We start from the raw sequence: 26,682 nt of genomic DNA on the forward strand, positions 1-26,682 counted from the left end.
GGCGGCTCCGAGGTGGTGGGCCGCTCAAGTACAGACGGAAGGAGGAGAAGGAGGAGAGAAAATGAAGGAGGCGGCGGATGAAGAAGGTAAAGGGTTTAGGTTTTTTAACCTAAACCCTTCTCTTTTTCCTATATATCAAAACGACCCCCAAGATATTAAAATTGCTCCTATCATCCCCGAAAATTGTGATTTCTTAAAAATTACCCTCCTCGAAAAAAGGCATACTGATATTCTCTGCAAAAATCATTTTTCTGTACTTGAAAATGACCCTACCATTGCGATTTCGTGTCAAGTAAGAGAAATCAGTAGACATAAAGATAGGAGATGGATTTTTGATTGTGGAGCTACTGACACTATGACATTTGACAAGTCCGATTTTGAGTCTTTTCATAAATCCCGAAGGACACATGTTGAAACAGCTAATGGAGAAATCTCACCAGTCGAAGGAGCTGGCACGGTCCAAATATCCCCAAATTTGAAAATCTCAAATTGCTTATATGTTCCATCTTTGACTCAAAAACTAATGTCTGTCAGTCAAGTTACGAAAGAACTAAACTGTGCTCTCCTAATCCAGTCTAAATTTTGTGTTCTTCAGGATATTCGGACCGGGACGATTATTGGGCGTGGCACTGAACGTCACGGGTTGTACTACGTGGACGAGGAAGCTCAAACTGGCAGGGTGATGTTGACTCACGGAGCTACAGAACGGGATGCATGGCTGTGGCATAGGCGGTTAGGACACCCGTCATTTAGCTATCTGCACACTTTATTTCCCTCATTTTCTAAACTTGAGCATCTTAATTGTGAAACATGTGTGTTGGCAAAAAGTCATAGACATTCTTTTCAATCCAGAAATACGAGGGTTGACTCTGTTTTTTCCTTGATTCACTCTGATGTTTGGGGACCTTCACCTGTTATTGGGGGAAATGGGTTAAAATACTTTGTCTTATTTATTGATGATTGCACAAGGATGACATGGGTTTATTTCCTAAAAAAGAAGTCTGATGTTTTCTCAAAATTCACAGAATTTTACAAAATGATCCAAACTCAGTTTCAAAAGAACATTAAGATTCTTAGATCTGACAATGGGGGGGAATTTGTCAACACTCAAATGAAACAGTTTTTTGCCGAAAAAGGTCTCATTCACCAAACTTCCTGTGCATATACCCCAGAACAAAATGGTGTCGCTGAAAGGAAAAATAGGATCATTCTAGAAATGACGCGATCAATTATGCTTGATTCTAAAGTACCAAAGTTTTTTTGGCCAGAAGCTGTTGCCACTTCAGTCTATCTTCTTAATAGACTTCCCACAAAAATCCTGAAGCTCCAAACCCCGATCTTTGAGTTATCCAAACTTACCACTGTGCCCGCACCCTTATCCCTTCCACCTCGTATTTTTGGGAGCTCTGTCTTTGTCCACATTCCAAAACATGAACGATCCAAACTTTCTCCTTGTGCAGTTAAATGTGTCTTCATAGGATATGGGATAAATCAAAAAGGCTATAGATGCTTCGATCCAAAGAAAAGACAGATTTTTACTACAATGAATTGTGATTTTTTGGAATCCGAATTTTTTTACAATACCCAACTTACCAGTCAGGGGGAGAAATCTAGTGACCCGCTAAGTTGGTTGCCTATGCCAAATGTCAACATTCCTACTGCAGCTCCACCCGAGTCAACTGTTCCTGCTGCCGAGCAGGCCTCGCACACTCCAATGCAAACCGTGGGGCTCAGTGACACACCCACTATCCCTCCGAAATCTGAGGTAAACATTCCTAGTAATCAAGAAAGTTCTTCTTCTTCTAACAATGATGATACAGAGACGAACGCTATAGATGGGGATACCGGGAGGTACATCTTGCCGGATCGGATCAACAGGGGAGTACCACCAAAACGATACTCCCCCGAGAAGGACAGGTCCAGGGCAAGATATGCAATTGGAAATTTTGCCAAGGCCAATCTTTCCAAAATGGCCCGGGCATTTGAAGACGCTCTATACGAAGAAGAAGAGATTCCCCAAACAATTGAGGAAGCATGGAAAAGCAAGAACTGGAGAGAAGCCATGAAGCTGGAAATGGGTGCACTTGCACGAAATAATACATGGGAAAAGTGTACGCTTCCTGAAGGAAAAAGGCCCGTGGGATGTAGATGGGTGTTTACAATCAAAAGGAGACCGGATGGGACGATTGAACGATATAAAGCTCGCCTGGTGGCCAAGGGGTACACACAGACCTACGGTGTTGATTATTCAGAAACTTTCTCACCAGTAGCCAAGATGAACACTGTTCGGGTGTTACTGTCAATCGCAGCAAACAAAGACTGGCCTCTGCATCAACTGGATGTAACCAATGCCTTCCTCCATGGAGAACTGACGAAGGAAGTATATATGGAAGTCCCTCCTGGATTTGGCGAAGAATTTGAAAATGGAGAAGTATGCAAACTGAAAAGAACTCTATATGGGTTGAAGCAATCCCCGAAAGCCTGGTTTGGGAGGTTCACTGAAGCAATGAAGAAATATGACTATTCTCAGAGTAATGCGGATCATACTCTGTTCATCAAAAGAAAAGGAGAAAAGATCACATGCTTGTTGATTTATGTGGATGATATGATCATCACCGGAAATGATTCAGAAGAGATAGAGGTGTTGAAGAAAAACTTGGGATCTGAATTTGAAATGAAAGATTTGGGGTATCTAAAGTATTTCTTGGGAGTTGAAGTAATGAGGTCACCGCAAGGGATTTTCATTAACCAGAAGAAGTACATTTTGGATCTCTTGGCAGAAACTGGAATGGTGGACTGCAAGCCGGCCGAAACACCTATGGCTACAAATCACAACTTGAAAATAAATGAAGAATCAGCATTGGCAGATCGTGGGAGGTATCAACGACTGGTAGGGAAGCTAATCTACTTATCTCATACAAGGCCAGATATAGCCTATGCAGTGAGTGTTGTTAGCCAATTTATGCACCACCCTCAGATCGATCACATGGAAGCAGCGGTTAGAATTGTTAGGTATCTAAAGGGTACCTTTGATCATGGAGTCCTATTCAAAAGAAACGACCACTTGGAGATCCATGGTTACACAGATGCAGATTGGGCAGGGAATCCAGTCGACAGAAGATCAACTGCAGGATATTTCACGTTTGTTGGAGGAAACCTTGTATCTTGGAGGAGTAAGAAACAGAAAGTCGTAGCATTGTCAAGTGCAGAAGCGGAGTTCAGGGGAATCAGAAGTGGTCTCATGGAAATATTGTGGCTAAGGATTGTTATGAACGAATTAGGATTGTTATCCCCTAAAACTTGCCAACTTTTTTGTGACAACAAGGCTGCAATTAGCATTTCTGAGAATCCAGTCCAACATGACAGGACCAAGCATGTCGAAGTCGACCGACATTTCATCAAAGAAAACATTGAAGCTGGGATTATTGCTTTTCCCTTCGTCCGATCTGGAGATCAACTTGCAGATATTCTTACCAAGGCAGTTGGAGCGAAGAATTTTGCGAATGTGCTCCGCAAGTTAAGTATCGGGAATCCCGTCACTTAACTTGAGAGGGAGTGTTGGAATTAGTAGTTTATACGTTCCAAGACATTGGAAGGGTACTTTTATCTTCTCTAGGGAATATGTCATTAGTAGAGTATGTTTCCAAGTATCTATTTCCTAGGTACATTTAAGTAGTCTTCTCCTATATATAGGAGTGTATTTTGTACTCTAAAATAATGAATACAAAAACAATGAAATACAATTCCTAGTTCAACACGCGCAAGCGCAAGGATACACACCTACAAAAGATAAGAGAAGAACAAACCACAAGTTGTATAACTAAGCAAGAAAATTAAGCAAAATAAAACAAGTAAAATGTCTAAACTATTCTCCATCTTTTTTATAAAAAAATGTGGACCATTTCTCGATTTATGCGTGTCATCTTTGCACAGAGGCCATGCTAATCTTCTCTGTATCGTTCCAATTTTATCGGATGTCCCCGAAGGGACTAGTATTCTCAATCTTGTCACAATATCAAACACAAAAACAAATTTAGTCCCCGGCAACGGCGCCAAAAACTTGACTCGTGCTAATTTTTCAATCAAAAGTGTCACCCACAAGTGTACGGGATAAATAGCATATGACAAGCTAAATTATCGATCCACGAAGACTAAAAGCCGGTTTGACTACTATGATGTAATGTCAAACACTATTTAGACTAATGAAGGGGGTTTTGGTTTTCTTAAACTAAGAACAAAGATCATACAAATAATAAAGACAATTAACTAAATAAAGCAAGTAAAAGATGATTTTTCATACAAATTGGGAAAGAATAGAGAAATGGATCCGTTAGAATGGATCAAAGATGTCATCTAACCTCAAGTGTGGTTAGGAAAGTTTGGAAGGTTGGTTAGACCCCCTCTCGGGTGCATGTAACACGTGGATCAATCTCTAGAGTAGGAGTCTCCTCCATACAATTCAAGATTGACTCCCTAAAATAACGGACCCAAGCCCTCTCTCTAGCTCATGCATCTCTCGATCACATATAATGCACGGAGTTGTTGATTATACATCTATCCTAATCATGCATTTCTCAATTACAACAATTAGGCAAAAAGGATGTATCTAATTGATAGCATACCAATTAGATATTAAAAGCTCAAGAATCAACAAAACCAACAAAATGAGATAGATAAGCATTCAACCATATATTCAATCCATACAATCCATTCAAACTTTACCAAATCCCTAATGGAAATCTAGCTACTCATGGTCAAAGACAAAACAAAAGGAAATACAAAGAAAATGAAAAAAAAAACATAATAGAAAGATAAACTAGAACTCCCTATAGGTGGAATTGATGGTGGGGAGTCTTCTCCTTCAATCTCTTGAGAGGAGAAGCTCCTTGGCCTTCAACTCCTCTTTATTCTCTTATTTTAGCTCTTGATTTAGTAGTGTGGGAGTTAGGGCTCAAATGTGTGAAGTCCCTTTTATATTTGGAGTGAAAAATGGGCAAAATAAGGAAGTTGTCAAAAACACTGGACCCGGTGATCCGTGACTGTCTAAACACCTGGAACTCACAACTCGCTTCAAAACGCTCGGGAGGGCGTTTCTTCGGTGGAAAACGTCTGACCGGGCGAATTCTCTGTCTCTCTATGTGCATTTTCAGCCAGAACGTCCTTTGAACTCCGTCTAAGCTCGTTTTAGATTTGTTTTTGCATCAAGACTTTGACACTCTCGTTAGCTCTAAAAATAACAAATAAGTGGATGAAACTTAAACTTTATGCCTCAAATTACTCAACAACTTGTGTTAATCACCCACCTAAACATCATAAACTATGAGCTTGTCAGTGATAGTGATAGTGATGGTGATGGTGATGATGATCAATATCACGGTGTAACTATTGTTGGCTATGGCCGCGAGATCTCGCGTAATCTGTCAAAACTCTTATGGCATCAATTGGGATACAAAGGTTACGTCAAGGTTTTAAGGAATTTAATTGTATTGAAGTATGCTCCCATTGACACTCTGAGTCTAGTAAACACTTAGGAGTAAAATATATAAAGATGCGATTAATAGTGTTTTTATTGGAGATTTCGCAAAGAACACAAGTGAGAGCGTTCGAAGTTGGTCAATCTGCGAATATAGGCAAAACAAGTCAAGGGATTCCAACTGTGGATAGAAAGGGTAGACTTCTCGAAGAAAGCACTACCTACTCATATGTGTTGCGCATGTATGAACAGATCAACTGAATATTGGAGTATTTAAAGAGAAATTATGTACCAAATAAACAGTCTTAGCTATTAGAACAATATTGATTTTAGTTTTACTTAGTTTCTCTCTCCTTAGCTTACTTTTGCTCAGAATTCTCATTAGCTTAGTTTTTCAATCGGTATATCGGTACAATATATACCGAAGCATCAGTATATATCGATGATTCGATATGACGGTATATACCATGGTATACTGCGGCATAGGAAATCTAACACCGTTACCGTAACGAATTTTTCGTTACGGTATGACTACGGTAAATACCAAAAATTGGTATTTTTGGTATTTTTTCGGTATGGTAGGTCCGGTATTTCGGTATTTCGGTATAATTCACCACCCCTATGTAGACATGCAGAACCATACCAAATTAGAGTTTTTAGATCTAGTTATTTATGGAAGTGATGTGCAAATTTATAAATTATTTTCGCCTTCATCACGAGCCTATTTAATTCATCTCAAGGCAAATAAGTCATACTAACATATTACGAAGATTTAGCTTTCTGGTAATGGTGATGGTGATGATGATCAATATCATGGTGTAACTATTGTTGGCTATGGCCGCGAGGGTAACGACAGACTGTCAAAACTCTTATGGCATCAATAAAGGGTATAGAGGTTATGTCAAGGTTTTAAAGGATTTAATTGTATTGAAGTATGTTCCCATTGACACCCTGAGTCCAGTAAACACTTAGGAGTAAAATATATAAAGATGCGATTAATAGTATTTTTATTGGAGATTTCGCAAAGAACACAAGTGAGAGCGTTCGAAGTTGGCCAATCTGCGAACATAGGTAAAACAAGTCAAGGGATTCCAACTGTGGATAGAAAGGGTAGACTTCTCGAAGAAAGCACTACCTACTCATGTGTGTTGCGCATGTGTGAACATTTCAGCTGAATATTGGAGTATTTAAAGAGAAATTGTGCACCAAACAAACAGTCTTAGCTATTAGAACAATATTGATTTTAGTTTTACTTAGTTTCTCTCTCCTTAGCTTACTTTTGCTCAAAATTCTCTCTAGCTTAGTTTCTCAATCGGTATTACCGGTACACTATATACCGAAGCATCGGTATATATCGATGATTCGATATGCCGGTATATATCGGTACACCGAAGATTCGGTATACCGCGGCATAAGAAATCTAAATGTAACATTTTCTAACACATTTAATCTTATATTGATACATAAACCTTCATCGATTAATAACGCATTTAAGAGATTTCATCAATAATTATGTCAACAAGTGACAGAGCCAACACCGGCCACCCAATGACATGCGCTTGGATCGAGCAGACTCTTCATGCAATACACTACGTCAATAACTATGGTAGTTATTCCACATATCTTCACCCCATGTTTTACATAATACTCCATCCGTCCGCCATTAAATGTCTCATTTTTCCTTTTTCGTACATCCGCTAATAAATGTCCTATTTCACTCATCATACAAATCTGCCCATTCGGAACTATCTGGCTCTGCCCCTGCAGACAATGTCCCATTTCTCTTTTACTATATTTGTTAGATGGACCCCTCATCCCACTAACTCATTTAACTCACATTTTATTATAAAATTAATAATATATAAAAGTATGTATCAAATTGCACTAGCTTTTCCTATCTACTTTTCTTTACAAAGTCAAACAATTTCTTAAAACTCGAGCCGGTCAAATATGAGATATTTATTCACAGACGGAGTACATGACATCCAACTTCATTTAATCAAATGATAATACGTTGTCTCATAAAGTAGTATTTTTTTTTAATCAAATTAAAACTCACAACAAACCCAAAAAGGTTGCGTTTTGCAACTTGTCTCCGAACCTTCCTAATCATTTCCCCTTGTGGAAAAACCATGCATTAATCCTACAAAATAAATACTACCACACATCCACATTCACGAGCCACAGCTCCGCCGCATTCCGCCATGGACCGCCGCCTCCGAGAATCCGTGACGCGCGGCGATGTCCAGGCTCTCCGAGAACTGATCCGTCTCGACGAGAACTTGATGAAACAATCCTCTTTAGGGTCCCAAAGCAACACCATTCTCCACCTCGCGGCCATGCTTGGCCACGTGGACTACACGGCCGAGGTGGTGGCCGCGTGGCCGGAGATGGCCGCGGCTGAGAACGCCGAGCTGGAGACGCCGCTGCACCAGGCGTCCAGACAAGGCCACCTCGAGATCGTGAAGCTGCTGCTGGACACCGATCCGTGGCTGGCCTACAAGCTCAATTCAAGAAACGAGAGCGTCTTCTTCGCCGCCTGCCAGCGCGGCCGCCTTCTCGTCGCCAAGCATCTCGCCGAGAGCTTCCCCGCCCTGCTCATGCTGGAGTTGGATATGGAACTCACTTCCCTTCATGTTGCTGCTTCTTCTGGTTATACAGGTTCGCCTTTTTCGTTATTATTACTCCTTCAGTCTCATTATAAGTAGCTCGTTTTATTGTTACTGCACATTATGTTTGATATTGTCTGCTTTGGGCTAAACTCGCACATATTTGTTTTTGGGTCACTTTTAAAAGGACTCAAACTGATTGGGGTTGAACAACACTTTGTATATATACTGCTTTCAACTTCCTCCATTTTTCCTATGTGGGATGAGTTTGCAACCCAACAAACCTTTCCTCAAACCGAGATAAGAAGATAAGGAGAGTTTACTAAGTTTGAATTTTTTTTAGTGTAATAAGTAATTGACTTAAGTGGGACGACCCATAAAAGGAAACGAGGCACATTTACTAGAATGGTTTGTTTCTTGAAATAGTATAGTTAATAGAAGAAAAAATGAAAAGAAAAAAAGTTGTTTGTGTGGATGAATTGGATGTTTATGCTACGCTGCCTTGTGGTGTTTGGTAGTGCAGAGATAGTGAAGGAGATTGTGAATCGACAGCCGGATTTGGCGTGGAGAAGGAGCCCCCAAGGGTGGACTCCTCTGCACCTAGCCTGCAGCAAGGGCCATCTTGAGATAACAAGGGAGCTTGTGAAGCTGGACTCTGATCTCTGCTTGATCGAAGACGGAGAGGGGCGTACCCCTCTCCATTGCGCTGCTATCAAGGGCCGGATTAACATAATAGACGAGATCCTCTCTCTCAGCCTCGAGCTCTTCGAGGCCACCACCAAAAATGGGGAGACTGTCCTGCACTTGGCTGTCAAGAACAATCAGTATGAAGTTGTCAAGTACTTAACCGAGTCTCTCAACATGACTAAGCTTCTTAATATGCAAGAAAACGACGGAAACACTGTCTTGCACTTGGCTACTGCTGGGAAACTAACTGCTGTGAGTGAATCTTGATGTTTTTTTTATCATTTGTGGTTGTGGGACTGTCTCAAAGTTGAATCTTTTTATGGTTTTTAGATGGTTATATATCTGCTCAAAATCGGGATCGAGGTGAATTGCTTGAATGGGAAGGGATACACAGCTCTGGATGTGGTAGAATCGGATGCAAGTCACTCGGGTGCTCTGGCTATCGTGCCTGCATTGCTTGAGGCAGGAGCGAAGAGGTGTGATCAGCTCTCTCCCGGGATGAGAGACATCCAGCAGTTGGTCGAGTCGAGTTCTAGAAGGTTCAGTGAGGTTAGCCATAGGAAGCCACTGCCTTGGCCTAATACAACTCCACAGCACCAACGCCATCGCCACAAGAGTCACCACAGGGCTAGTAAGCTGGAGCTGCAGAACGAGGGGCTGAGGAACGCGAGAAAGACTGTGACCATCGTTGCAGTCTTGATTGCAACCGTGACATTTGCTGCGGGGATCAACCCCCCTGGTGGATTCAGCCAAGACAATGGGAAGGCTCTGAGGGGGGACAGGGCTGCTTTCAAGGTGTTCATGGTCTGTAACATAGCTGCATTGTTTCTGTCCGTGGGCGTGGTGAATGTTCTGGTGAGCATCATCCCCATCACGAGGAGGACGATGATGAAGCTCATGAGCGCCACGCACAAGGTGATGTGGCTGTCCACGTTGTTCATGACTGCAGCCTACATTGCTGCTATCTGGACCATCATGCCTGAGGATAAGGGGGCTCGTTGGGTGTCCGTGGAGCTGCTGGTGTTCGGAGGTGGGTGCTCGTCTGTGGTGTTCTCCGGGCTTGCTTGGCTGCTGGTCAGGCATTGGTACAACAAGTATAAATGGAGGAAGGCGAAGCTCAAGAGGATTAAGGAGGAAAGCCCGCATAGCAGCGTTAGCCGTGTTGATGAGCTGAGGATGATGAGAAGGAACCATGATAGTAGTACTAATTCAGATGTAGATAGCTCAGATCATGGCTATCATTTGTACTAGTTTTTTTCTGTTTTTGACAGAAAACTGCTTGGTTTTAGTTGTATGAGTAATGCAGTTTGCGTAGATTGAGATAATCGAGCTTTTATGTAGTCGATTGCAAGTATATATAACATCAAGAAAGTGTCATCAAAGTTCATGTATGAATTTCTAGATACAGTTTTGTGCCAACTATGATCTATTTGGTGAATAAAATATGCAGGATGGGTTCAGACATCCACCGTAGGTTGTCTGGCATCCGAGCTCGTTTCTTGACCAGAAAACCACTGAATGGTTCTCCTAGCTATAGGCAGCCAAAGCCTTCTAACTTTTTCATCTCTTTCTGAATTCACTGAAGTTGAGAATCCACTGATCCTGCTGCTGCTGCTTGAGTTCAGTTCTGTGAACCTCGACACGTTTGTAATTTCGGACATCGATCTTTTCTGGGACGGATCCAATGATTTAGACATCATGGCAGAGTCCAAATCAATGTTGGGATAGCCAGAGGTTTCACCAGAGCTAGTAATTTCAGTTCTTGAAACAATCTTGGACTCAAACAGCCTCTTCCTCTCCATATCCTCCTTGATCTTCGAGATATGCTCTTTGGCTGCATCCTCGTCGTTGAACCTCCCACTTGTGGACAGCCCTTTTCCCTCCATGACACTCAGCATCTCGGAGCTGAGAGACATCAGGTCCGAGGAGTTGACATCGCTCCACCTGCTCTTGTGAATGACATCTGATACAATGATCCTATGCTTGACATTGTGCAGATTCTGCGTTCCATCGCTCTGATTCTTGAATTCTTGAATCAACGGATCGTCTCTCCTCCCTCTAGCTAACTTCTGTAGTGTGTGGGCAAGGTTGAACCTCATTGACCTCCCTTGACTCTGCTCTCTTTGTATGAAGAACTCAAGATTAGGCTCCTCCCTCGAGCTGCTCGGGCATCTGAAGCTGCTGCTGTATCTCAAGCTCTTGATGTCTCCTGCATCGAACTTGTTCCTGCAGAGGGGGCAGCTGGAGTGATTCTCCAGCCATATGTCGATGCAGCTCATGTGGAAGGCGTGCCGGCATTTGGGCAGGAGACGAAGGAGCTCTGTGTCCTCGAATCTTGAGAGGCACACGGCACATTCTAAGCCTTCTTTCGAGCCTCTGAGTGAGGAGAATCTGAAGAAAGGGAGTGACTCTATGATGGTTTTGTCTACACCTGAAAACCGGGCTCTTGATCCAACGGCCCCGTTAGGGCCCTGTAGAAGATCAGACGGCTCGGATCTGATTCTGTGGCAGAACTTGGCATATGCCAGAATGAGGAAAGTGAGGCAGAACATGATGGATAGGACTACTAGCACAACTGGCATGCTCGGGCGGAGTGGATTTACGTCGCTCATATCGTGCTCGTTGGTTGTGTTTTGAGCTTCCACACATATCAGCAAGGACAGGACAGCAATCAGCTGTCTCAGATGAACCATTTTAGATGGATCTTTTCTCCAAATTTATCAATACTTTGCTTCACTCTTAGTAAGTTTGATGCAGTGTGATTCTTGATCATGAGTTGAAGAGATTATGTTAAGTCAAATTTAGTTATTAGCGATGATGATGCCTTTGGTTTACTCTTTATCTTTCTGTCAACTAAATCATATGTTTAATTTATTTTCAATAAAGCATCTTTGATTGATTGATGATGCCATTATCTTGTTGAAGCAAGAAGCCAAGATGTTACTTTCAACTGAAGGGCTTTTTGTATATTTTAATTAGAATTGTTGTCTGTTTATTGACCATAAAAATCGTTCTCTTATTTGTTACACCAATCTTTGTCAACTCTCCATTATTGAATTCTTAAATTATAGCATGTTGAAAATTGAAAACGGCTTCCAGATGTATCTTTCAGTGATAATATAATTTTTGTTTTCATACACAAAAGGACAACTCAATAAACAAATGCAACTATTGCCAATTGCCTTATAATTTGTCTAAATGGTCACTGGTTTACTAGCCCGTTGACTCACACACTACATCCGTGTTCTAAGGTGGTTGAGTCGAGAGCCAGCATTGCACGGAATTTTTTTCCAAACAACCCAACTCGCTGACAATGTCTAGTGGTGTGATAGTTTTCTATGTCTTGTAAAGCGTACATGTCTTTGCACATTCATAAAAGGATAAAAAGAGAAAAGTAGTTAAATACACAAGGAATCTTATTCATTTATGTACATACAAAGACATCAGTCAGTGAAATATTACAGATTTCTCAGTTTCTCTAATGGTCAAGATTTGGGACAGTCACTCCAAATCTTTGTCATAACACTTTAATGACACAAACATAGTACTACACCTGTCTTATCATTTTACAAAGTGATGACTATTTCATTATTTATCCTAATCTCTCATATAGTGTTTCTTCATAGTCAAATGGTACAAAAGCTCCATGAAATCCATAGGGCACTCTTGTTGGAAGATCGATTACAGCAACCGGCTCGTTGCAGAAATTTTTGGCATCAACGACGTACACCTACAAGAAAAATGTGACAAGATTCACCAAAAACTTCATCACTAAAACATAATCAAGACTGATTCTGTTATAGCTAGTTACATGAGATGTGTTCCTGTCTTCGTTATGTACGTATGCAATGATCCATCCATCATCCTCGTCTACACCACCCCTTTTAGCCACGAAAGCAGCACCCGTGCAGAAGGTGTTCCTCGGGAGCTTGTGGTGCTCGACCTTGATCTGCCCATCACATTGTTCCCTCTCTTGTAGGTGAAGTTTGGCCAGCCCTCCATATTTTGGTGTGCCTGGAACAATGTGTGAACCTTATTACGCCTATAAAAGCTCGATTTCTAGTTCAATATGACAGGACCTACCTGCCATGGAGCTGGCCTTTGAGCAGACAACCTGTGTGTAGCCATACTTGCATATTTTTCCAATATACTTATCATTGATGATTGGGAACTCCATGGAGTAATCCGTTCCCGTGAGGTTTCTCTCTGCCACCACGTTTCCCGTGAGCATGTTGAGCCTCCACTCATAAACACGCGAAAGAAATGGGGCGTCTGCACCAGTCTGCTCGAGCCCTTTTGAGAACCACTCATGCTTGTTAAGGCCAAAGTCGGGGCCTGGTATCATGGAGTCACGGGCCCTGCAAGCCAAGACAACTACCTCATCATCTTGCTCGTGGCAGTTGATAATGTGAAAGGTGCAGCCTGGCTCCACGTTGAACCACTTGACAGAATCGGCCTCTCCATAACGAGGCATGATGCCAATCCTTGCATATTCTTCCCCATTGTACTTTATTAGACTACAGGTGAGCAATCAATCAATCAATCAATTAAAAAATGGCTCTAGTTCTATCAGATAATGTTGTGATCAAGGCGTAGAACACTCACGGCCCGCCTTTTATCAGTCGATTTATGTTTATGGTCAGAGGAAAATCCATGATCACATTGTACCTGATCAAAACAAGGCTATCATAATTTAAGCCAAAAAATGAATATATTTTCCTATGCATCGAGCTCTTACCTCGTTGTGATTCCTATTTCGTGGCAAAGGCAGCATCTGTCTAATTCGAGATCAACTTTGTGAAGCAGTCTATCTCCATCAACTAAAGACAAACTTGTTGAAAATGATTCAACCACGAAAGTTTCAGTTATTGATAATGTAAAAGATAGTAGCCTTCATACCTGAGATCACTCCAAGCTCGAAGTAAGGCTTTTCCGGATGAATCCCCATAATCACTAGCTCTCCCGTGTATGGATCTCTCTGCATTGCTAAAGATTAATCGGTGCACAAAGGAAGCAGTAAAAGTAAAAAACACTTGAAATCAAGTTAGTTACCTTTGGATGGCTGGTAAATGGCCTATTCCAAGAACCATTCACATCCCAATTTCGCCCCGTTTCTAGTGTGAAAATGTCTATCTCTTGAGGGATATGATTCTCTGCAGCTGAGTAGAGCTTCCCAGAGTGCTCAAACACACTGGTGTTGCTTACATACTTGTTCACAAACCCGAATCTCAACTAACACGAAACAGAGAAATTGCCTAATCAGTGATCTCAACTCCAAAAAAAGGTCGAAAACCACATACTATTTGTGCTCCTCACATAGTTAAGAAGATAAGCAGACAGCAATGCTAGGGAATCTCCTTCTGCAGCCGGGAGAAATGCCGGTTTCTTCCTGGACTTTTCTAGCTTGAAAGTGTCTGTCTCAACATGTCTGTTTCTGTAGGAAATCTCCCATCTTCCATCACCATTTTTACAGAAGTATAAAACATGAAGCATGCCTTCTCCTTCTACCCAAGTGTGGCTAGACTTTCCAAATATGGAATTTGTCGATTTTAAACCACCAAATAGGGGGTTTGACCCTGTACCGAAGGCAACATCATCATCTTCTGTCTACAAAATTCAAGAAAACTTAAAAAATGGAACGACATTCCATCTTACAACACTATCTAATGATCCCATATACGTGTAAGAATGGCCGTTGTATGCAAGAGACTGCCTTTTTACACATCCTAGACCTATTTTCCTTTCCAACTACGATTGATTCCAACGGAACATGCAAAGCGAAGCAGAAAAAGTGAACAGGCATAATATGAATCGATCTGTTTCAACGATTCAAACAGAAATTTTCGGAGTCTTATGCAGAGATCCTTGTAATGAGCTTTATTCTACATCAAACAAAAAATTAATTCTCTAGTTTTGACTTTTACTATAAAGATTCATATAATCCCCAGAGCTCCAACTACTTTTATGAGAGATAAGATCATTGTTATGTCACTGTCTACTTCATGATCAAAAACTTTAACAACTTGCATGCATAAATTTATGAACTACATAGTATTAGTATATATTTTTAATCTGAAAACAATAATTTCTGATAAACTAAGTACTATGTATATCATATTAGAACTAACGAAGAAAGTTACCATTTCTGATGTAAACTCCTGCCGGAAAACCGTCTGGGATCCTTCCGTTTATTGATTCTGTCACATCTACTGCTTCTCCGATTTCTTCCACCGGAGCAAAATTGCTCTGTGCATGAAATTTCACAAAAAAAAATGACATCTTTTTATTTGAAAAGACTAAACTTTATGAATCCCATTTGCATGAAATTTTAACAAAATATAAAATCTTTTTTTTTAGTTATTGAAATGATTGAAACTTTATGAATCCCTTTTGCATGAAATTTTCACAAAAAATGAAATCTTTTTTGTTGGTTATGCAAAAGACTGAAACTTCATGAATCCCATTTGCATGAAATTTTCACAAAAAGTGAAATCTTTTTTGTTGATTCTGGAAAACAATGAAACTTTATTAATCCCATTTGCATAAAATTTTCACAAAAAATGTAATCTTTTTTATTGGTTATGGAAAATACTGAAACTTTATAATTATGAATCCCTTTTGCATGAAATTTTCACAAAAAATGTAATCTTTTTTGTTGGTAAGTTGGTTTATGGAAAAGACTGAAATTTTATAAATTCCTTTTGCATGAAATTTTCACAACAAATGACATCTTTTTTGTTGGTTATGGAAAAGATTGAAACGTTATGAATCCCATTTGCATGAAGTTTTACCTGAGATGGGAGCAAGGGCTGATCTATAAAATGGAATACAGAATCAACAAATGCATCCAACAATCTCAGTGAGGCCTCTTTGATCGTTTTTGACACTTGGAATAAAATGGGGTTGCTTTTGTGGAGCTCCTTCAACAATGGCTGTATAAAGCCAAAGATTCTCATAAGCTTACATGTCAACACACACACTAAAACACACATGTATTGATAGTATACAAATATTTAAGCATTTTCAAGAAAGAATACCTTGAGAGTGGTGGAAGAATATGAGAGAGAAGAATGAGAATGATGGTTGATTTTAGGAGGATATGAAGGTCTAATTGAGGAGCAATTCACTCCAAAACTGCCCATCTCAACTATGTGGCTGTGTGTGTTTCACAGTGACATGTATATACGTATATATAAAGAATAAGGTGTGGGTTTTAGTACAAATCAATACTATACTATTTTTGAAGAGACCTTACTTTCTTGAGTAATGTTTTGTCGTTTCAAGAAGAATCTTTTTGCCTCTATAGTGGGGGAATCTATAGGAGATTAGTTATATCAAACATTGATACACAAATTGCTTTCGACAGATTAACATATATGCATGATGATATCCACATTCAATTGAAAAAGTTTGACTATGTACTTGGATCAACGACATCTAACACATCTAAATCTTAGTATTTTACATGAATTAAAATTGCATCGATTGACGAAAATAAAATATGGTGGCATTAGTTGCCAAATTTCAAATCATCAGTTTGCTTGCCTTTAAAGGAATCATAAGGCAATCACCAAAACTAGACTCCAATTAGCCTTGGCAAACCCGGTAAATTGGGTGGTTCGTGTTTCCGAATCGAAACATGATATATTAAGGAAATTATCGGCACCATAAAGAACCCGACCCACACACAAACACGTTAACGACACAATTGCAACTAACTAATACTACTAAAACAGATCGATAAGACTTATGCTCAAATCAACCATAACTAATAAACTATGAGATTACATAATTAATTAATAACTACTACTAATATTAATGTGATAACAGATTATTGAAATGCAACTAGGAGTGCGCCCCTCAATTTATTATCTTTGCTAACAACTAATTGGTTTGTGAAAATATTATCACTTATTGGGAACATGGGAAATGCCAATTCAGACTGAAACAAGAACAACCAAAACAAGGATTAACATTAGCAACTTGTATTTGGCTTATAACAAACCATACAAACAGAAAAATCATAAGAAGAATTAACATTAACTACATGCATTTGGTTGTAACAAACAATACGAGCATAAACATCTAATCTTGTATTAGTAGTCACTGGTCTACTAGCTCGTTGACTCGCACACTACGTTCAATTTCTTGTAGAGATTGCACATTCATAAAAGGGGAAAAGTAGTTAAATACAAAAAATATCTTTATAATTTATGTATATACAAAGACATTATACAGTGAAATCTTACAAGAATTCTCAGTTTTTCTAATGTTAGTCCCAACACTGGAATGGCACAAACACACTAAACTATATTGTTACATATCTTTGACAAATTGATGACTATTGTTTCCTAATGTCATATAGTTGATTCATCAAAGTCAAAATGGCACAAAAGCTCCATGAAATCCATAAGGCGCTCTTCTTGGAAGATCGATTACAGCAACCGGCTCGTTGCAGAAATTCTTGGCATCAACGACGTACACCTACAAGAAAAATGTGACAAGATTCACCAAAAACTTCATCACTAAAACATAATCAAGACTGATTCTGTTATAGCTAGTTACATGAGATGTGTTCCTGTCTTCGTTATGTACGTATGCAACGATCCATCCATCATCCTCGTCTACACCTCCCCTTTTGGCCACGAAAGCAGCCCCAGTGCAGAAGGTGTTACTCGGGAGCTTGAAGTGCTCGACCTTGATCAACCCATTGCACTGTTCCCTCTCTTGCAGGTGAAGTTTTGCTAGCCCTCCGAATTTTGGCGTGCCTAGAACGACTTGTGAAATTTATTACAGACTGTAAAAGCTCGATTTCTCGTTCAATATGACAAGACCTACCTGCCGCGGAGCTGGCCTTTGAGCAGACCACCTGTGTGTAGCCATACTTGCATATTTTTCCAATATACTTATCATTGATGATTGGGAACTCCATGGAGTAGTCCGTTCCCGTGAGGTTCTTCTCTGCCACCACTTCGCCCGTGAGCAAGTTGAGCCTCCATTCATAAACACGCGAAAGAAATGGGGCGTCTGGACCAGTCTGCTCAAGCCCTTTTGAGAACCACTCGTGCTTGTTAAGGCCAAAGTCAGGGCCTGGTATCATGGCATCACGGGCCCTGCAGGCCAAGACAACTACCTCATCGTCTTGCCCGTGGCAGTTGATGATGTGAAAGGTGCAGCCTGGCTCCACGTCGAACCACTTGAGAGAATCGGCCTCTCCATAACGAGGCATGATGCCAATCCTTGCATATTCTTCCCCATTGTACTTTATTAGACTACAAGTGAGCAATCAATCAATCAATAAAAAATGGGTCTAGTTCTATAAGATAATGTTATGATCAAGGCGAAGAACACTCACGGCCCGCCTTTTATCAGTCGATTTATGTCTAAGGTCAGAGGAAAATCCATGATGACATTGTACCTGATCAAAACAAGGCTATTATAATTTAAGCCAAAAAATGAACTTATTTTCCTCTGCAATCAGCTTTTACCTCGTTGTGATCCCAATTTCGTGGCAAAAGCAGCATCTGTCTAGTTCGAGATCAACTTTGTGAAGCAGTCTATCTCCATCAACTAAAGACATACTAGTTGGAAATGATCAAACCATGAAAATTTCAGTACTTGATAATGTAAATGATTCTAGCATTCGTACCTGAGATCACTCCAAGCTCGAAGTAAGGCTTTTCCGGATAAATCCCAATAGTCACTAGCTCTCCCGTGTTTGGATCTCTCTGCATTGCTAAATATTAACCAATTTCGCCCCGTTTCTAGTGTAAAAATGTCCATCTCTTGAGGGATATGATTCTCTGCAGATGAATAGAGCTTCCCAGAGTGCTCAAACACACTGGTGTTGCTCAGATACTTGTTTACAAACCCGAATCTCAACTAACACAAAACAGAGAAATTACATAATCAGTGATCTCCACTCCAAAAAAGGTTTAAAAATCGCCTACTATTTGTGTTCCTCACATAGTTAAGAAGATAAGCAGACAACACAGCTAGAGAATCTCCTTCTGCAGCCGGGAGAAATGCCGGTTTCTTCCTGGACTTTACTAGCTTGAAAGTGTCTGTTTCAACATGTCTGTTTCTGTAGGAAATCTCCCATCTGCCATCACTTTTTAGAGAAGTATAAAACATGAAGCATGCCTTCTCCTTCTACCCAAATGTGGCTAGACTTTCCAAATATGGATTTTGTAGATTTTAAACCTCCAAACAGGGGGTTTGACCCTGCACCAGAGGCAACATCATTATCTTTTGTCTAAAAAAATTCAAGAAACCTTAAAAAATGGAACAACATTCCATCTTACAACACTATCTGATAATCCCATATACGTGTAAGAAAGGCCGTTGTATGCAATAGACTGCCTTTTTACACATCCTAGACCTTAGTGTCCTTTCCAACTACGATTGATGCCACTAAATTTCTATTTGTTGTGGAGATGTTTGAGGTGGGGCGTATAGGTGGCAAGAATTGGTCATAGGATAACACAAGAAACGGGACTTGCAAAGTGAAGCAAAATAAGTGAACAAGCATTATATGAATCGATATGTTAGTTTCATCGATTCAAACAGGAATTTTCGAAGCCTTATGCAGAGATCCTTGTAATGAGCTTTATTCTACATCAAACAAAAAAAGTTTTGACATTTACTATAAAGATTCATACAATCTCTGAAGCTCCAACTATTTTTTATGAGAGATACGATCATTGTTATGTCACTGTCTACTTCATGATCAAAAACTTTAACAACTTGCATGCATTAATTTATGAACTACATAGTATTAGTATATATTTTTAATCTGAAAACAATAATTTCTGATAAACTAAGTACTATGTATATCATATTAGAACTAACGAAGAAAGTTACCATTTCTGATGTAAACTCCTGCTGGAAAACCATCTGGTATCCTTCCGTTTATTGATTTTGTCACGTCTACTGCTTCTCCGATCTCTTCCACCGGAGCAAAATTGCTCTGTGCATGAAATATTCACAAAAAATTGCATCTTTTTTTTGAAAAGACTGAAACTTTTATGAAACCAAATATTTGCATGAAATTTTCACAAAAAAAATAAAAATCTTTTTGTTGGTTATGGAAAAGATTGAAACTTTATGAATCCCTTTTGCATGAAATTTTCACATAAAATGGAATCTTTTTTGTTAGTTATGGAAAAGATTTAAACTTTATGAATCCCATTTGCATGAAATTTTCACAAAAAATGAAATCTCTTTTTTTAGTTAATAGTTATGGAAAAGATTGAAAGTTTATGAATCCCTTTTACATGAAATTTTCACAAAATGGTAATACTTTTTGTTGGTTATGGAAAAGAATGACACTTTATGAATCCCATTTGCATGAAATTTTTACAAACAATGAAATCATTTTTGTTGGTTATGGAAAAGATTGAAACTTTATGAATCTCTTTTTGCATGAAAACTTCACAAAAATGAAATCTTTCTTTTTTTGGTTATGGAAAAGATTAGAACTTTATGAATCCCATTTGCATGAAGTTTTACCTGAGATGGGAGCAAGGGCTGATCTATAAAGTGGAATACAGAATCAACAAATGCATCCAACAATCTCAGTGAGGCCTCTTTAATCGTTTTCGACACTTGGAATAAAATGGGGTTGCTTTTGTGGATCTCCTTCGACAATGGCTGTATAAATCCAGAGATTCTCATAAGCTTACATGTCAACACACACACTGAAACATACATGTATTGATAGCATACAAATATTTAAGCATTTCAAGAAAACCTTTAGAGTGGTAGTGGTGGAAGAATATGAGAGAGAAGAATGAGAATGATGGTTGATTTTAGGGGGATATGAAGGTCTAATTGAGGAGCAACTCACTCTAAAACTGCCCATCTCAACTATGTGTGTTTTATAGTTACATGTGTATATGTATATATAAAGGATAAGGTGTGGGTATTAGGATAAATCAATGCTATGCTATTCTAAAGAGATCTTTTTTTCTTGAGTCATGTTTTGTCGTTTCAAGAAGAATCTTTCTACCTTATAGTGGGGGAATCTATAGAATATAGGAGATTAGTTATGCCAAACGTTGATACACAATTTGCTTTCAACAGATTAGCATATACTCCCCCGCCCACAGAAATAGGCTAAGTTTCAGTTTCTGTCATTTCCACAAAAATAGTTTATATTCATTTATAGAAATTTTTTCTCCTTTTCTTTTACATCATTTATAAGTCTCACTAACCATTACACTATTTCAACTATTTTTTCTTCTTCTCTCTTAACTTATGAATCGTCTATTAAAAATCTTATCATCCTCAAATAGTCTATTTCTATGGAACAAAACAAGTACTGCATGATGATATCCATATTCAATAGAAAATGTTTGACTATGTACATGAATCAACAACATCTCACATATCTAAATCTTGTTTAAATTAGATGAATTAAACATTTACATTTGCATGACTGCGAGTATCTCGATAAAGAAAATCAAGTTGTCGAAAATAAAATATGGTGGCATTATTTGCCAAATTTCAAATCATCAGTATGCTTGTCTTTTAAGAAATCATAGGGCATCTCCAATTAGCCTTGGCAACAATTAATACTAATAAAAGAGATCGATAACTCTTCAGTTTCACACAACACGATTTAAAGACAAGTGCTCAAATCAAATTAACCATAACTAACAAACTTATGAGATTATATAATTAATGAATAACAATAATAAAATTAATGTGAGAACGGATTATTCAAATGCAACTAGAGTGCGCCCCTCAATTTATTATCTTTGCTAACAACCAATTGGTTACTAGTTACTACTATGATAATACTATCACTTATCGGAAACATGGGAAATGCAAATTTAGACTGAGACGAGACAACCAAAACAAAAAAATAAATTGCGAAAGGTGCACAATTATCTTGTAAAAATAGTCACTACAACAAGGATTAACATTAACAATCAACTTGTACTTGGCTTATGACAAACCATACAAACAGAAACATCATAAGAAGAGTTAACATTAACTACATTTATTTGGTTCTAACAAGCAATACGAAAATAAACATCTAATCTTGTATTAATAGTCACTGGTTTACTAGCCCGTTGACTCGCACACTAAGTTCGTGTTCTAAGGCGGTTGGATGGAAAGCCTTCATTGCACAGGATTTATTCACGAACGTGTACAACTCAACTCGTTGATAGCGTGTGATAGGTTTAAGAGAAACTGTCTTAATTCACTAGAGAAACTGTCTTAATTCACTAGAAAAACTGAGAATTCTTGTAAGATTTCACATTCATAATAGGGAAAAGTAGTTAAATAGTACAAAAAATATCTTATTAACTTGTGTATATACAAATACATTATACAGTGAAATCTTACAAGACTTCTCAGTTATTCTAATGTTCAAGAAATAAGACAGTCTCTCTTAATCTTTGTCCCAACACTTGAATGACACAAACACACTAAACTATATTGTTACATATCTTTGACAAAGTGATGACTATTGTTTCCTAATCTCATATAGTTGTTTATACACAGTCAAAATGGCACAAAAGCTCCATGAAACCCATAAGGCACTCTTCTTGGAAGATCGATTACAGCAACCGGCTCGTTGCAGAAATTCTTGGCGTCAACGATGTACACCTACAAGAAAAAAGTGTCAAGATTCGCCAAAAACTTCATCACTAAAACTGATTCTGTCATAGTTAGTTACATGAGATGTGTTCCTATCTTCATTATGTATGTATGCAACGATCCATCCATCATCCTCATCTGCGCCTCTCCTTTTGGCCACGAAAGCAATGCCCGAGCAGAAGGTGTTCCCCGGGAGCTTGTGGTGCTCGACCTTGATCTGTGCATCACATTGTTCCCTCTCTTGTAGGTGAAGTTTGGCCATCCCTCCATATTTTGGTGTGCCTGAAACAACGTGTGAACCTTAATACGGACTATAAAAGCTCGATTTCTCGTTAGAAATATGACAGGAGCTACCTGATGTGGAGCTGGCCTTGGAGCTGACCACCTGTGTGTAGCCATACTTGCATATTTTGCCAATATACTTATCATTGATGATTGGGAACTCCATGGAGTAGTCCGTTCCCGTGAGGTTCTTCTCTGCCACCACTTCGCCCGTGAGCAAGTTGAGCCTCCACTCATAAACACGCGAAAGAAATGGAGCATGTGCACCAGTCTGCTCAAGCCCTTTTGAGAACCACTCGTGCTTGTTAAGGCCAAAGTCGGGGCCTGGTATCATGGAGTCACGGGCCCTGCACGCCAAGACAACTACATCATCGTCTTGCTCATGGCAGTTGATGATGTGAAAAGTACAGCCTGGCTCCACGTTGAACCACTTGAGAGAATCGGCCTCTCCATAACGAGGCATGATGCCAATCCTTGCATATTCTTCCTCATTGTACTTTATTAGACTACAAGTGAGCAATCAATCAAAAATGGCTCTAGATTTATCAGATACTGTTATGATCAAGGTGAAGAACACTCACGGCCCGCCTCTTATCAGTCGATTTATGTCTATTGTCAGAGGAAAATCCATGATTACATTGTACCTGATCAAGACAAGGCCATCTATCATCATAAATGAAGCCAAAAATTGAATTAATTTTCCTCTGCAACGAGCTCTTACCTCGTTGTGATCCCTATTTCATGGCAAAGGCAGCATCTATCTAGTCCGAGATCTACTTTATGAAGCAGTTTATCTCCATCAACTAAAGAAAACTCATTGTAAATGATTCAACAATTCAGTTCTTAATAATGTAAAAGATTCTAGCATTCATACCTGAGATCACTCCAAGCTCGAAGTAAGGCTTTTCCGGATGAATCCCCATAATTACAAGCTCTCCCGTGTCTGGATCTCTCTGTGTTGCTAAAGATTAACAGATGACGAAGCAAACAGTAAAAGTGGATAAAAAAACATGAAATCAAGTTAGTTACCTTTGGATGGCTGGTAAATGGCCTATTCCAAGAACCATTCACATCCCAATTTCGTCCCGTTTCTAATGTGAAAATGTCTATGTCTTGAGGGATATGATTCTCTGCAGATGAGTAGAGCTTCCCAGAGTGCTCAAACACACTGGTGTTGCTCAGATACTTGTTCACAAACCCAAATCTCAACTAACACAAAACAGAGAAATCGCCTAATCAGTGATCTCAATTTGAAAAAAAAGGTCAAAAGCCACCTAATTTTTAGTACCAATATGTAATCCTCACATAGTTAAGAAGATAAGCAGACAACACAGCTAGAGAATCTCCTTCTATAGCCGGGAGGAACGCCGGTTTCTTCCTAGCCTTTTCTTGCTTGAAAGTGTCTGTTTCAACATGTTTGTTTCTGTAGGAAATCTCCCATTTTCCTTCACCATTTTTAGAGAAGTATAAAACATGAAGCATGCCTTCTCCTTCTATCCAAGTGTGGCTAGACTTTCCAAATATGGAATTTGTCGATTTTAGACCTCCAAATAGGGGGTTTGGCCCTGCACCAAGGCAACATTATCATCTTTTGTCAGGAAAATTCAAGAAACCTCAAAAAAATGGAACATTCCATGTTACAACACTAAGTAATACTCCCATATACGTGTAAGAAAGGCTATTGTAGGAAATAGACCGTACCTTTTTACACATCCTAGACCTATTTGTCCGTTCCAACTACAGAAGGGAATGATGCCACTGAACTTCTATTTCTTGTGGAGTTTTTTTGAGGCAGGGTGTATAGGTGGCAACGAGTAAGAATCAAGCAGATATGACAGAATCATCATAGGATAACACAAGAAACGGAACTTGCAAAGTCAAGCAGAGCAAGTAAACAAGAATTATATGATTGTATATACTTGTTTCACTGATTCAAACAGGAATTTTTGGAGCCTTATGCATAGATCCTTGTAATGAGCTTTATTCTACGTCAACAAAAAATTAATTCTCTAGTTCTGGCTTTTACTACTATAAAGATTCCTACAATCTCCAAAACTCCAACTATATGAGAAAAAAATCATTGTTATGTCACTGTCTACTTCATGATCAAAGACTTACCTTTTCGGACATAAATCTGCTTTACGAAAACAACTGCCAGCACAAATTTATGCACTAGATATAAATTATTAATATACTATTTGTAATCCGAAAACAATCATTTATAAAAAACTAAGAATATCATATTGGAACTAACGAAGAAAGCTACCATTTCTGATGTAAGCGCCCGCCGGAAAACCATCCGGGATCCTTCCATTTATCGATTCTGTCACGTCTACTGCTTCTCCGATCTCTTCCACTGGAGCAAAATTGCTCTGTGAATGAAATGTTCTCAAAAAATGAAATCTTTCTTTTTTGGTTATGGAAAAGACTGAAACTTTATGAATCCCATTTGCAAGAAGTGTTACCTGAGATGGGAGTAATGGCTGATCAATAAAGTGGAATACAGAATCGACAAATGCATCCAACAATCTCAGTGAGGCCTCTTTGATCGTTTTTGACACTTGGAGCAAAATGGGGTTGCTTTTGTGGAGCTCATTCAACAATGGCTGTATATCCAAAGATTCTCATAAGCTTACATGTCAGCACACACTGAAACACACATGTATTGACAGTAGACAAATATGTAAGCATTTGAAGAAAGAATACCTTGAGAGTGGTGGAAGAATATGAGAGAGAAGAAGAATGAGAATGATGGTTGCTTTTAGGGGGATATGAAGGTCTAATTGAGGAGCAACTCACTCCAAAACTGCCCATCTCAATTATGTGTCTGTGTGTGTTTGACATGTATATATGAAAAGAATAAGGTGTGGGTTTTAGGACAAATCAATAAGTAGTAGTATAGTACTCCATTTTTGAAGATATCTTATTTTCTTGAGTCATGTTTTGTCGTTTCAAGAAGCATCTTTCTGCCTTCTACAGTTGGGGAATCTATATATGGCAAATGGCATGGAGTTTATAAAGTTATATTAATTAAACGTTAATACACATCATTGTTTTTGACAGATGAACACATGTCTAAATTAAATAGTAGTAGTAGTAAAAGAGATTGACTTTTGATCAGCGACATCTCACATATCTAAATCTTGGTTGTGATGAATTAAACATTTACATATGCATCGGTTGCTGCGAAAATCTCGAAAAAAAGAGATTCAAAAAAAAAAGAAAAAAAAAATTGTGGCACTATTTTCAGATTTCAAGTCATTAGTTTGTTTGCCTTTATAGAAAAACATAAGGTAATATAACTATATTTGACTTATTGGATGGAGGAAATTAAGTGTCTAACCAAGTGAATAGCGTTGGATTGGTCTAAAAATTTGAATAAAATTAATTATCTTTGTTAACAAGCAATTGGTTATGATAATACTATCACTTATTGGGAGCATGGGAAATACCAATTTTGATTGGGACAAGAAACAGCCAAAACAAAAGAATTGCGATATGTGCACAATTAATCTTGTATTAATAGTCACTACAAGAAGGATTAACATTAACACCTGTATTTGGATGCAACAAACCATACAAACAGAAACATCATAAGAAGAATTAACTTTAACTACTACATGTGTTTGGCTGCAACAAACCATACGAACATAAACATCTAATCTTGTATTAATAGTCACTGCAACATGTATTAACATTATATAACAACTTGAATTTGGGTGCAATAAACTATACAAGCAGAAAGATCTTAAGAAAGGAGAAGGAAGAATTAACATTAACAACTTGTTTTTGGCTGCAATGAACCATCTAAACATAAACATCTAATTATCTTGTCTCAATACTCACTACAACAAGGATTAGCATTAACTCTTACTATTTGGCTGCAATGAACTATACAAATAGAAACATCTTAAGGAGAGGGAATGATTGACAATAACAAATTGTAGTTGGGTGTAACAAACCATACAAACAGAAACATCTTAAGAAAGAAGGGGGAAAGGGATTAATAAACTAGTCTAC

General features: G+C 38.8%; 3 protein-coding genes, 1 non-coding gene and 2 pseudogenes across 6 annotated transcripts; 1 reads left to right on the forward strand and 5 right to left on the reverse strand.

Moving 5' to 3' along the window:
- Window positions 1–3,887: 3,887 nt before the first annotated feature.
- On the reverse strand, window positions 3,888–3,990 carry LOC148930941 (U6 spliceosomal RNA). The gene has a single exon (XR_016137489.1). It is a non-coding gene; the product is annotated as a U6 spliceosomal RNA (small nuclear RNA).
- A 3,643-nt stretch (window positions 3,991–7,633) lies between these two features.
- LOC125211563 (uncharacterized) lies at window positions 7,634–10,151 on the forward strand. The gene is made up of 3 exons (XM_048111420.2): window positions 7,634–8,134; window positions 8,606–9,021; window positions 9,100–10,151. The coding sequence occupies exons 1-3, from the start codon at window positions 7,678–7,680 to the stop codon at window positions 10,018–10,020; spliced, it is 1,794 nt and encodes a 597-aa protein (XP_047967377.1). The 5' UTR covers window positions 7,634–7,677; the 3' UTR covers window positions 10,021–10,151.
- On the reverse strand, window positions 10,128–11,592 carry LOC125211564 (E3 ubiquitin-protein ligase ATL42 pseudogene; annotated as a pseudogene).
- A 613-nt stretch (window positions 11,593–12,205) lies between these two features.
- On the reverse strand, window positions 12,206–15,912 carry LOC125210194 (carotenoid 9,10(9',10')-cleavage dioxygenase 1-like). Its single transcript, XM_089069423.1, has 11 exons — window positions 15,807–15,912; window positions 15,561–15,701; window positions 14,910–15,015; window positions 14,086–14,345; window positions 13,822–14,001; window positions 13,669–13,747; window positions 13,508–13,589; window positions 13,375–13,437; window positions 12,853–13,286; window positions 12,581–12,783; window positions 12,206–12,499 (listed from the first exon to the last, which is right to left on the reverse strand). Exons 1-11 carry the CDS (start codon window positions 15,909–15,911, stop codon window positions 12,362–12,364), a joined length of 1,791 nt encoding a protein of 596 aa, XP_088925549.1. The 5' UTR covers window position 15,912; the 3' UTR covers window positions 12,206–12,361.
- A 1,110-nt stretch (window positions 15,913–17,022) lies between these two features.
- LOC148930942 (carotenoid 9,10(9',10')-cleavage dioxygenase-like) lies at window positions 17,023–20,632 on the reverse strand (annotated as a pseudogene). The gene is made up of 10 exons (XR_016136259.1): window positions 20,522–20,632; window positions 20,281–20,421; window positions 19,633–19,738; window positions 18,736–18,993; window positions 18,419–18,651; window positions 18,258–18,339; window positions 18,125–18,187; window positions 17,608–18,041; window positions 17,335–17,537; window positions 17,023–17,253 (listed from the first exon to the last, which is right to left on the reverse strand). The product of XR_016136259.1 is annotated as a carotenoid 9,10(9',10')-cleavage dioxygenase-like (transcript).
- Window positions 20,633–22,058: 1,426 nt separating this feature from the next.
- On the reverse strand, window positions 22,059–25,496 carry LOC125212325 (carotenoid 9,10(9',10')-cleavage dioxygenase 1-like). Of its 2 annotated transcripts, none has more exons than XM_089067699.1 (11): window positions 25,369–25,496; window positions 25,128–25,268; window positions 24,929–25,034; window positions 23,968–24,227; window positions 23,692–23,871; window positions 23,537–23,615; window positions 23,384–23,435; window positions 23,244–23,306; window positions 22,735–23,168; window positions 22,460–22,662; window positions 22,059–22,389 (listed from the first exon to the last, which is right to left on the reverse strand). In XM_089067699.1, the coding sequence occupies exons 1-11, from the start codon at window positions 25,474–25,476 to the stop codon at window positions 22,285–22,287; spliced, it is 1,731 nt and encodes a 576-aa protein (XP_088923825.1). In that variant the 5' UTR covers window positions 25,477–25,496; the 3' UTR covers window positions 22,059–22,284. The 2 variants fall into 2 exon arrangements, with proteins under 2 accessions (XP_088923825.1, XP_047968412.2); XM_048112455.2 differs by having other exon boundaries at window positions 23,384–23,465.
- Window positions 25,497–26,682: the final 1,186 nt, after the last annotated feature.

The sequence above is a fragment of the Salvia hispanica genome, chromosome 3 (genome assembly GCF_029641045.1).
Source record: "Salvia hispanica isolate PSC_SH4W2 chromosome 3, Shi_PSC_v1, whole genome shotgun sequence".
NCBI lineage: Eukaryota > Viridiplantae > Streptophyta > Magnoliopsida > Lamiales > Lamiaceae > Salvia > Salvia hispanica.